The sequence below is a fragment of the Saimiri boliviensis genome, chromosome 8, assembly GCF_048565385.1.
Source record: "Saimiri boliviensis isolate mSaiBol1 chromosome 8, mSaiBol1.pri, whole genome shotgun sequence".
Classification (NCBI taxonomy): Eukaryota; Metazoa; Chordata; class Mammalia; order Primates; family Cebidae; genus Saimiri; species Saimiri boliviensis.
In genome coordinates this window covers 9,535,556-9,547,094 of record NC_133456.1, presented here as the reverse complement: position 1 = coordinate 9,547,094, position 11,539 = coordinate 9,535,556, and the positions used below count along the sequence as shown (strand labels likewise).

The 11,539-nt window shown below is 53.7% G+C and overlaps 1 protein-coding gene across 4 annotated transcripts; it reads left to right on the top strand.

Annotated features, from left to right (window-relative positions):
* Positions 1 to 5,944: 5,944 nt before the first annotated feature.
* On the top strand, positions 5,945 to 11,207 carry PPM1M (protein phosphatase, Mg2+/Mn2+ dependent 1M). 4 transcript variants are annotated; one of them, XM_039477636.2, is made up of 10 exons: positions 5,945 to 6,244; positions 6,884 to 7,001; positions 7,163 to 7,417; positions 8,302 to 8,414; positions 8,785 to 8,869; positions 8,967 to 9,085; positions 9,272 to 9,335; positions 9,588 to 9,695; positions 9,804 to 9,952; positions 10,284 to 11,207. In XM_039477636.2, exons 1-10 carry the CDS (start codon positions 6,021 to 6,023, stop codon positions 10,426 to 10,428), a joined length of 1,380 nt encoding a protein of 459 aa, XP_039333570.1. In that variant the 5' UTR covers positions 5,945 to 6,020; the 3' UTR covers positions 10,429 to 11,207. The 4 variants fall into 4 exon arrangements, with proteins under 4 accessions (XP_039333570.1, XP_039333571.1, XP_010345364.1 ...); XM_039477637.2 differs by having other exon boundaries at positions 10,259 to 11,207; XM_010347062.2 differs by having other exon boundaries at positions 6,163 to 6,244; positions 6,884 to 6,954.
* Positions 11,208 to 11,539: the final 332 nt, after the last annotated feature.

Genomic DNA, 11,539 nt, shown 5'->3' with positions numbered 1-11,539 from the left:
GATGAAGTATGTGGCCTACCTGGCATCAGGCCCCAGCTTCAGCCCTATTTACTGTTTTGCTACCCACCCTTACTACCCTGCACTGAGGCCTCCTTTGTGCCCTCCCCTGAGTTTCTCATCCCTGGAGAGCCCAGCATACACAGACTTGAAGGGTTTTCTCATTCATCTTCCTGTGCTCACCCTGAGGACTGGGCCTGTGTCATCTGCTAACCACTGTCCCCCCAGCACTCACAATGGAAAATGGAGTGCTGTGCAGCCCTGCAGCTTGCCTTCTAGAACAGTTCACAGGCAAGGCCTCCCATGCTGAGCCCTGCCACAGCCAAATGGTGCCAGCAACACAGAGCTCTGGTTACATCAGCTCAGACTAAGCCACATCAACAGGAGCAGCTGGTGATTCCACAAAACCACTAGAGCCTTGACCTCCTAGAAACAGGAATTAACCGGCCGGGCACGGTGGCTCAAGCCTGTAATCCCAGCACTTTGGGAGGCCGAGGCGGGTGGATCACGAGGTCAAGAGATCGAGACCCTCCTGGTCAACATGGTGAAACCCCGTCTCTACTAAAAATACTAAAAATTAGCTGGGCATGGTGGCGTGTGCCTGTAATCCCAGCTACTCAGGAGGCTGAGGCAGGAGAATTGCCTGAACCCAGGAGGCGGAGGTTGCGGTGAGCCGAGATCGCGCCATTGCACTCCAGCCTGGGCAACAAGAGCGAAACTCCGTCTCAAAAAAAAAAAAAAAAAAAAAAAAAACAGGAATTAACCAAGAGTAATGAAATATAAGGTCATGTGCCCTGTAAAAATATCCCTCACTGGATGAACTGTGACAAAGCAGGGTACGGCATGTTCTCCCTGGTTGACCCTCTCTATGGGCCATTCTCTGCTTTTATCACTACCTGGCACATATCTTTACATACTTGTTTATTGTCTTCCCTCCACCAATAGTTAGGTGTCTGCCCTTGCTGTATCCCCAGTGCCTAAAACAGTACCCAACATTGTCGGGTGGCCAATAATTGCAAAATAAGCAAATGTAGGCTGGGCATGGTGGCTCATGCCTGTAATCCCAGCACTTTGGGAGGCCAAGGTGGGTGGATCATCTGAGGTCAGGAGTTCAAGACCAGCCTGGCCAACATGATGAAAACCTGTCTTTGCTAAAAATACAAAAATTATCTGGGCATGGTGGCGTGCACCTGTAATGCCAGCTACCCAGGAGGCTGAGGCAGAAGAGGAGAATTGCTGGAACCCAAGAGGCAGAGGCTGCAATGAGCCGAGATTGCACCACTGCACTCCAGCCTGGATGACAGAGCAAGACTCCATCTCAAAAAAAATTAATAAGCAAATGTATGAATGAACCATTAGAGGCTTTGTGTTGTATACTAACTACCTACTGGGCACATTTATTTAATCCTCATGACAGCCCCTGGAGTAGGTGTTACTGTTTCCATCTTAGTGATAAAGACTCTGAGGTTTGGAGAGGTGAAGTGATTTGATCAAGGTCACATGGTAGTGAGTGTGTCCAAGAATCATAGTTTTCTTTATTTGAGAGTTGGGGGCCAGGTGCAGTGGCTTAGGCTGTAATCCCAACACTTTAGGAGGCCAGGGTGGGAGAATCTCTTGAGCCTAGAACTTTGAGACCAGCCTGGGCAACAACATGGTGGGACTCCATCCCTACAAAAAATCTTTTTAAATTAGTCAGGCATGGTGATGCACACCTGTAGTCCCATCTACTAGGGAGGCTGAGGCAGGAGAACTGCTTGAGGCCAGGAATGCAAGACCAGCCTAGTCAACAAGGCAAGACCCCATCTCTACATATACATATCTGTAGATAGATATGTGTTAGCCAGGCACAGTCCCACATGTCTGCAGTCCCAGCTACTTGGGACAGTAAGGCAGGAGGATCATCTGAGCCCCAGAGTTCAGGGCTGCAGTGAGCCATGATCACACCACTGCATTCCAGTTTGGGTAACAGAGTGAGACCCTCTCTAAAAAATTTTTAAAATACTGAAGAAACAAAGGGAACAGGTTGTAGGATCTTGGAGTGGAGGAAACTGTGTCACCAAACACAGAAACCGTAAAAGAAAACCTTTCACTTTCTAAATTAGGCTATAGAAAAGAGAGAATATCTTAACCTCAATAAGAGACAGAGGCAAGAGCTTCAATCAATCGAAATTTATTGAGCCAGAGCTCGAGCGTGCCCAGGAAAGCAACACAAATCACAGAAATGTCTGTGGCCTGTGCTCTCCCAAGAAGTTTTCAGGAGGCTCAGTATTTGTACATTTCTTTAAAGTGGAGAAGGCAGTGAGGCAAATGGTTATGTTTTTGTGGGACTGTTAATTACTGTCCCGTAAATCTAGGGTATATGGAAGATAGGGTGAACACTTGAAAAACAGGCAGTAAAGGAAGAGCCAATTTTGCAGAGGCCTCGGGGTAGATGGAGGAATAATTGATCTCATCCTATCCTCGTTCTGCACCTGGGCCAATAAACTTGTAACTGACATTGTCACTGTGAAATTTAACAGACTTTGGCTTTAGAAGGTAGGGTTAGGTTCCAGACCTAAAGTTGCAATTGACATGTCCTTGTTTATGGGAGGATATACTTCCTGAAAGGTTTAGGGGCTGGCAAAGGATTTACTGATGAGCAATTTGTGAGGGCAGTCACCTGGAGATGCATGAGGCTTTTTCCATTTTTCTGGGGATCTGACTAATGCAGAATGTTTTGACACAAGGTTGCAAGGTAACAGGTATCCTTTTGGGAAAAGAATGACAGTGTTGGAGAACATAGTTTTGCAGCTTAGAATGACGTGTTGCCAGAATTTAAAAAAAAAGGCCAGTGCGATGGCTCATGGCTCACGCCTGTAATCCCAACACTTTGGGAGGCTGAGGTGGGTGGATCTCCTGAGGTTCGGAGTTCAAGACCAGCCTGACCAATATGTTGAAGTCCCGTGTCTACTAAAAATACAAAAATTAGCCGGTGTGGTGGCGGACACCTGTAATCCCAGCTACTCGGGAGGCTGAGGCAGGAGAATCGCTTGAACCCAGGAAGTGCAGGTTGCAGTAAGCAGAGATCAGGCCACTGCACTCCAGCCCGGGGAACAGATCAAGGCTCCATCTCAAAAAAAAAAAAAAGGAATGCCAGTGTTGCGTGATTTAGTCTCCAAATTTAACTCTCCCTTTATTATTATTACTATTTTATTTTTGAGACAGTGTCTTGCTCTGTTGCCAGGGTGGAGTGCAGTGGCGCAATCTTGGCTCACTGTAACCTCTGCCTCCCAGGCTCCAGCCATTCACCTGTCTTAGGCTCTCAAGTAGCTGGGACTGCAGGTGCTGGCTACCACTGCCAGCTAATTTTTTGTATTTTTAGTAGAGACGGGGTTTCACCATGTTGGCCAGGATGGTCTCAATCTCTTGACCTCATGATCCACCTGTCTCGGCCTCCTAAAGTGCAGGGATTACCAGCGTGCACCACCACACCTGGCCAACTCTCCTTTTAGCGTAATGAATTTGGGGGTCCTGAAATTTTTATTTTCCTTTATAGAAAGATCAATAATCCATTTGCATTAAAAATAAAGTCTGTATGGAAAAAGCCACCATCACAGCCAAAACACAAATAACAAACTGTAACTTGTTACAAACAGCATACCTTGTAACTCACTTCAAAATAAAGAGCTGATTTCTCTAATATATAAAGAGCTCTCATAAGTTAGTAAGAAAAAGACCAATGGTCCAGTAGAAAGTAGGGCAAAGGATACAAATAGACCATTCACCGAAAAAGATAGATAAATAATATCTCTCAGGAAAGAACCTCCCAGTCATCCTTTCTTGGAAAGTTGTTGGAGGATGCACTTTGGCAAAATGAGGGAGTAAACCAACAGACATAGGCTTAAGATCCAGGCACGACTGAGGTACTCAGGATCCCTGGAAGCCAGAAGAGCCTGGTAACACTGAAGGAACACTCAGACCACCTTGGAACAGAGAGGATGGGATTGCCATGGGGCTCCACATGGCTCTGAAAACAGAAAATGGCTAAGCTGGGCAACAGACTGCCTATGACATCTGGTTGCCTAGAGCTTCTGTGAAAATACTTTAGGACAAGACTTTCCCCCACCCAGAGGTGGGTTGGGAATAGAGTGCGTGCAGTTCGTTTCTTCCAATTTTAGACTTTAAAATTCTCTGAGGCATTGACTGGCAAGGGTGAGGAAGTGGCCCCACAGACTGAATTGGGCCTGCCCCACCCTGGCACATTTCTGTTCTGTCCCAGTGACAGTTCTCAGCTCAGAGGTCCTCTGGGAAACTTCTCTAATGTCACCCCATCCCCTTGCCAGCTGGATGAAGCAGCAACCACCAGAACTGCTACCCTCACTGCAGGGGGCTTGGTGGGCACAGGCCTGGCTTGTCTCCATTAGCACTGTGCTCCTGTGCCCAGTGTGGGCCCAGTACACAGTGTGGGTTCGGTCAATCAGCCCGCAGGCTGCTCTGGAACTGAATCTTCCTTCTTGGGCCAGAGGAACTCCCACTGGGGCAGGGCTAGCTGCTGGGAGGAAGTGGGGCCTACTGAGCATCTGCCTGGGCTAGGGAGTGGAGGTGAAGGTGGACTCCTCATGTAGCTCCTATGGGGGCACTAGGCTGTGGAGTGGCTCATGCCTGTAATCAGAGGTTGTAATCAGTTGGCAAGCCCAGGCTTCCTGGAGGAGGAAAGGGGAAGAGAAGTGCCCTGGGGGTGAGGATTGAGTCAGCTGCATTGTCATAATGGAAATAGCACAGCCCTGGGTGTCCAAGACTTCTCCTCTGTGGGCCTCAGAATCCTCCATGTGAAGTAACACTCTTTTTTTTGTTTTGTTTTCTTTTGAGACTGAGTCTTGCTGTATTACCCAGGCTGGAGTGCAGTGGGTTGATCTCGGCTCACTGCAACCTCTACCTCCTGGGTTCAAGCAATTCTTGTGCCTCAGCCTCCCAAGTAGCTGGGATTACAGGTGCACACTATTATGCCAGGCTAATTTTTGTATTTTCAGTAGAGACGGGGTTTCACCATGTTGGCCAGACTGGTCTCGAACTCCTGACCTCAGGTGAGCTGCCAGCCTCAGCCTCCCAAAGTGCTGGGATGACAGATGGGTGAGGAAGCGCTCTGTTAACTCGTAGATGTGAAGGGGACACTGCTGCTGACTCCCCCGCCCCACCCGTGACAGCTAGCCAGTGACTGAGAGACCGCAAGATGGTTCTTTGTCTTTCACTTCCCTCCGTCCCAGGTCTGAACTCGGACCAGCTGGAGCCTTTGAGGGACCAAGGATTTCCCTTTATACACATAAAGATTTCTCTTGTCCGTGACTCACAGTCCAGTGAGGATCCTGCTGTCTATTGCGCGAGGACATCTTGATTGCAGGGACAGCCATTTGGAAGAGTGTCCTCGAGGGTGGTAGCAGCTTCTCAGGATGGGGAAAGCCAGGGTGACCACTAAGCCCGTCTGGGGTGGAGGGTGGCAGGCCGGGGTGGAGAGGGTTGGAGGCGGCCTGAAGGACCCTGTGCTCAAAGACACTCAAGGTGCGCGTCTGACACCTCCCACCACATCCTGTCCCCATCTTCCCCTTCGTCAGGTCCTCGCCCAGCAGGAGGAGGCCCGAGGCTCTGCGCGACGCTGGCCCGCGGGGTGTGGGGGACTTTTCCTCTCAACCGCCGGTGACCCACGCGTGGGTGAACTGTGGGACGCCGGGCGGGCGACTTCTCCTCTCCGGGCTTCGGTTTTCCTGCCTGTCAAATGGGGCTGATGCAAGCGTGGGATTTCTCGAGCGGTCGCGAGGGTTGAGGGTAGACCCCCGGCTGAGCAAACCAGCCGCGCACGCGCTCCCGGGCGGAGGTCGGGGCCCGGGGACTTCGCCTCCCGCCCGCGCGCCCCAGCCCAGTCCCCGGCCCGCCGCTGCCCCGCCCCCGGCCCTGCCCTGCCCCGCCCCGCCCCCGGCCCTCTTCCTCCTCCCGCGGGCGGCCCAGCCCTCGCGCCCCGCGCTCCGCTGGCAGCCCCCTGCCGCCGCACCATGTCCGCCGGCTGGTTCCGGCGCCGCTTCCTGCCAGGGGAGCCGCTCCCCGCGCCGCGGCCGCCAGGGCCGCGTGCCAGCCCAGTCCCCTATCAGCGGCCCCGCTTCCTGCGCGGCTCCGGCTCCAGCCCCGGCGCGGCAGACGCTTCGCGCCGCCCAGACTCCCGGCCCGTGCGCAGCCCCGCGCGAGGACGCGCACTACCTTGGAACGCAGGCTACGCCGAGTGAGTGCCCCTCCCGAACCCTGGCCCGGCCTCGGCCTGAGCCCGTCTCGGGTCCAGTGCCGGCCTAGAAAGCTGAGTGAGTGACAGCCCCACCACCTGTGGACAGCCCCTTCTTATCCTCATCTCTGAACCCTGACAACTTCCCCAACATCCCGACCCAGCGTTTCCCTTGGGATTCCGACCTACCCCTCAGAGATGACAGGAGATCAGGAACGACCTGCAGCCCAGGGGCTTCCAAGATGAGGCCCGGAGACTCGGTAGAGTTCCAGCATGTGGGGCTTTGGCGATTCCCCCCGCCCCCCACCTCCACCATCTCACCCTGGTGGGGTGACCTGTACTGCATGGGACAGGGCTTTGCGCTGTGACAGGGCAGGGAACAGGAAGGGCAGCCCACCCTTACCTTCTAGTCCTGGGTCAGCAGGTAGGCTTCAGAGGAGTTGGGCCCTGACTTTCACCTTAATCATGGAGCCACTAAAGTTAGGAAGCTTACATCGTGGCTGTCTAAGTGTGTGTTAGGGACAGCACTGGGGAGCTGTTGCCCCAGAGGGAGGGGTCCTCTCCCTGTGCTGGCTCCGGTCCCTGTGCCCATAGGGACATAGGTGTGTCCCTGGAGGGCCGCTGACGATTTATCGGCCTCAGGATTATCAATGCAGAGAAATCTGAATTCAATGAGGATCAAGCCGCCTGTGGGAAGCTGTGCATCCGGAGATGTGAGTTTGGGGCTGAAGAAGAGTGGCTGACCCTGTGTCCAGAGGAAGTGAGTGTAGCCTGAGTTCTTGGCCTGAATCCCTCCTACAGTCTGGGGCCAGGACGTGCAAACTGAGGTTCTTGCCCTGCTGCCCCATGTCCTAGTTCTGGTTGGGTCAGGGGACAACTGGGGAAGTTGTCAGAGCCTGACACTGAGCCTTTCCTGTGCAGTTCCTGACGGGCCATTACTGGGCACTGTTTGATGGGCACGGAGGTCCTGCAGCAGCCATCTTGGCTGCCAACACCCTGCACTCCTGCTTGCGCCGGCAGCTGGAGGCTGTTGTAGAGGGCTTGGTAGCCACTCAGCCCCCCATGCACCTCAGTGGCCGCTGCATCTGCCCCAGTGACCCCCAGTTTGTGGAGGAAAAGGGCATCAAGGCAGAAGACTTGGTGATCGGGGCATTGGAGAGTGCCTTTCAGGAATGTGTGAGTGTGTGGCTTTTGGCTGGGGAAGAAGTGGAGGTTTTGCCCCTAGGGATCTCGGGGAACGGCATCTCTGTATATTGTGGTCATCACAGTATACAGCAGTATACAGAGATTGGAAGGATGAGATTGGGTTGGTTGGGTTGTCACTAACAGCCATCACTCTCAGCATAACCCTTTTTTTTTTTTTCGAGACGGAGTTTTGCTCTTGTTACCCAGGCTGGAGTGCAATGGCGCGATCTCGGCTCACCGCAACCTCCGCCTCCTGGGCTCAGGCAATTCTCCTGCCTCAGCCTCCTGAGTAGCTGGGATTACAGGCACGTGCCACCATGCCCAGCTAATTTTTTGTATTTTTAGTAGAGACGGGGTTTCACCATGTTGACCAGGATGGTCTCGATCTCTCAACTTCGTGATCCACCCGCCTCGGCCTCCCAAAGTGCTGGGATTACAGGCTTGAGCCACCGCGCCCGGCCATTTTTTGTATTTTTAGTAGAGACGGGGTTTCACCTTGTTGACCAGGATGGTCTCGATCTCTTGACCTTGTGATCCACCCACCTCGGCCTCCCAAAGTGCTGGGATTACAGGCTTGAGCCACCGCGCCCAGCAACCCCTCTTTTATCCAGCATCTACTATGTGCTGGGTACTTTTACCTGCATCATCTCATTGAATGCCCTGTTAGTCCTTGGTGCAGGGGCTGGTTCCTCTTCTTATTTTGAGTAGCACTTCCCTAGTCTAGATCTTCTGACTGCAAGGATCATGGCTGAACTTTGGGCTGGGACTATCAGGCCTCCTGGTGGAAGTGAACTATAGGGTAGGGTGGGGTTTGAGGGACTAAGTAGTATGGTGGCAGAACAGGCAGCAGCTAAGGTGGCCTCGGTTTGCCCCAGGATGAGGTGATCGGGCGGGAGCTGGAGGCCTCAGGCCAGGTAGGCGGCTGCACAGCCCTGGTGGCTGTGTCCCTGCAGGGAAAGCTGTACGTGGCCAATGCTGGGGATAGCAGGTGAGTGAGTCACCCCTTGGAGGGTGGGCAAGGGTGGGGTGGGGAGGGCACAAGCAGCAGTGGGGACAATGGAAGGTGGCTGGAAGTGGAGGGATAGTAGGAGGGATTGGCTGGCTGAACTAAGTATGTACTTGGCATGTGTGGAGTGTGAGGGTGGACAGTGGCTGCTGGGGAGAGCAGGGACCTCAAGTGCCCCGCTAAAGAGCTAAGCTTCTACCCTTGCAGGTTTTAGGCAGTCATGGAGGACTTTAAGGGATCGTGATGGGCAGAGCTGGGTCCCGATGGTTGGAGGAGGGACTGATAGGAGGGTGGACATTGGTGAGGGTAGAGTCCCTCTCCTAGACTTCTTTCTCTCTTCAACCCCATCCAGGGCCATCTTGGTGCGGAGAGATGAGATACGGCCACTGAGCTCCGAGTTGACCCCAGAGACCGAGCGGCAGCGGATCCAGCAGCTGGTAGGTGCCCTTGGCAGCACAGAGGCTGTGAAGCCCCAACTTCTGGGTCCAGGGCCACTAGAGGGAGTGTGACCTGAGCACAGCCTCCCCACCCCAGGCCTTTGTCTACCCGGAGCTTCTGGCTGGCGAGTTCACCCGACTGGAGTTCCCTCGGCGGCTGAAGGGGGATGACCTGGGACAGAAGGTTTTGTTCAGGGATCACCACATGAGGGGCTGGTGAGTGCGGATGAGGGACAGGTGGGAAGGGAGAGCCCTGGGATCCAGGCTCAGCTGTATGGCCTGGGGAAGCCCCCTCCACCTTGGCAGGGTGGGCACCATGAGGGTATGATACCTGGGCCCTAAGTTGGGGAAAGATGAGATGGGGCACAGGGCTTGGGCTGATGCTGGTTCTGCTCCTGGTAGGAGCTACAAACGTGTGGACAAATCGGATCTCAAGTACCCACTGATCCATGGACAGGGTAGGCAGGTCAGTGCCTGGCTCCCCGCAAGAATCCCTCTTCATTATCACCTACAGAGGTGGGAGCTTCTTTGCCTCTTGCTGGTAGCTGTGGCTGGTGCCCCAGGGTTTGCTCTGAGACCAGGAATTTTCTCTCTCAGTCCAAGGCTTCCAAAGGTGGCCACAGTCCACCTCTCCCTGTGTGCTCTGCAGTGCTAGGGCCTGGTACTTGCGCATTTGCTGGCGCTGTTTGCCATCACCTCACACCTCACTTTCCCTCAGGCTCGGTTACTAGGAACACTGGCTGTCTCCCGGGGCTTGGGAGACCATCAGCTCAGAGTCCTGGACACAAACATCCAGCTCAAGCCTTTCTTGCTGTCTGTCCCACAGGTGAGGGGGCAACACTGTCCAACCCAGCTTCCATCTGCCCAGAAACGCACAGTGAGGCTGGTGGGAGGAGGGAAGGGAGCATGCAGCATCCTCAGGCTTAACTTGTAGGTGACTGTGCTGGATGTGGACCAGCTGGAGCTACAGGAGGATGATGTGGTTGTCATGGCGACTGATGGACTCTGGGATGTCCTGTCCAATGAGCAAGTGGCATGGCTGGTGCGGAGCTTCCTCCCTGGGAACCAAGAGGACCCACACAGGTACTGTAGCTGCTGAGGACCTGCCTGGGTTGGTGCCAGCAGCAAACCCAAGTAGTTATGGCTGAGAAGACAGCACTGACAATGAGCTGGCAGCTGGCCAGGATCAGGGCTGTCTCAAGCTTCTTGGGGGAGAAGGGGAGACTGTGGGTTCCAAAAATCCCTGGATTTAGACTCCTGTGGTCCAGCCCATGGCCCGCCCAGGCTTGCTGCTTCCTTGCTCCACAGTTGGACTGCATGCTTGGGTCCCCAGTATCCAACCTTATGACTTCTAAGGGCTGGCCTTGCCCCTTTGCCCTGCCCCTGAAGTCTATCTGCAGGATGGTCTTCACAGGTTCTTGAAGCTGGCCCAGATGCTGATACACAGCACACAGGGGAAGGAAGACGGTCTCACAGGGGAAGGGCAGGTGTCCTACGATGATGTCTCTGTGTTCGTGATTCCCTTGCACAGTCAGGGCCAAGACAGCAATGGCCCCTGAGGATTCAGACACTGTATCCCAGAACTGCTCCAGTGTATGGGTGTGGTTTGGGCATCCTTCCAGTGTGACCAAGAGCAAATCCTGCCTGCCCTATCCCCAGCCACAGCCCAGTGCTCTCGGCATTCACCTTGCCCACAAAAAGGTTCAAGAGGAACATTTATACCAGGCAGTCAGAGCTGGAAGGGTGTGGTGAGCCCAGCCCACCAGGTCCTGACTTTTGCAGTGATAACCTCTCTGGTAGAGTGACTTTACAACTTAACCAGGAAACCCACGTGAGGCTCCTCAGACAGGCTCTTCAACAGCCCAAAGTATCATTCTCAGATAGGGGCACCCAGGGTAAGGGTATTAGCCAAAGATGCCAGGATGGGCAGCTAGCCCATGTTTAAATACAGGTCTCCAATGCATGGATGTCAGGGCATGTGTTCAACAACCCCCAAAGTCCATGCAAGGTGCCTTGTAGAAACCTTTGGGCAGCCTCATTTCTACTAAAACAGCCATCGTCAAGACAGCCCCTGAAGAGACCAACTCAGGTCCTGCCCTGCTGTCCTTTGCTGGAGAGGAGGAGCCGGCTGTTGGGCTAAGGTTCAGGGTAGTGCACAAGGGACCAGAGAAGCTCCTGGAGTTGGCTGGGTGAGAGGGCTCTCCATTTGCTGCTTGTAGCAGCCTGCCTGCTAACTGGTTGCTTCTCCCTAGTTCCAGCCCTGCCCTGGTCTGATGCCCCAACTCTGCCTTTGCTTTGTTGTTCCCTCTCACCTCCCTATTAAATGTTGTGTACAGAAGAGCCCTTGTGAACTGTGAATTGCTGTATAGCTTGGATTAAGGATACCTTTTGCTGTTTCTTGTCACCTTCCAGTGGATTAGTTTTAGCTCCACCTTGCAAGCCTGCATATAATCAGGACTGTTTTCTTTGCAGTTGCTCTAGTTCTCAGCTTGGGTGAGCACCAGTGAGAGACTTTTTGCCCAGGAAACAGAAAAGTCTCTACCATCTTTTTGAGATGGAGTCTCACTCTGTCACCCAGGCTGGAGAGCAGTGGCATGGTCTCGGCTCACTGCAACCTCCACCTCCCGGGTTCAAGCCGTTCTCTTGTCTCCGCTTCCCAAGTAGCTGGGA

Coding starts and splice junctions, on each gene's coding strand:
- PPM1M (XM_039477636.2), top strand. CDS start 6,021: ATGTCCGCCGGCTGGTTCCGGCGCCGCTTCCTGCCAGGGGAGCCGCTC. Junction 7,418..8,301: donor AGAGTGCCTTTCAGGAATGT/GTGAGTGTGTGG, acceptor GGTTTGCCCCAG/GATGAGGTGATCGGGCGGGA. Junction 9,336..9,587: donor TCCATGGACAGGGTAGGCAG/GTCAGTGCCTGG, acceptor ACTTTCCCTCAG/GCTCGGTTACTAGGAACACT.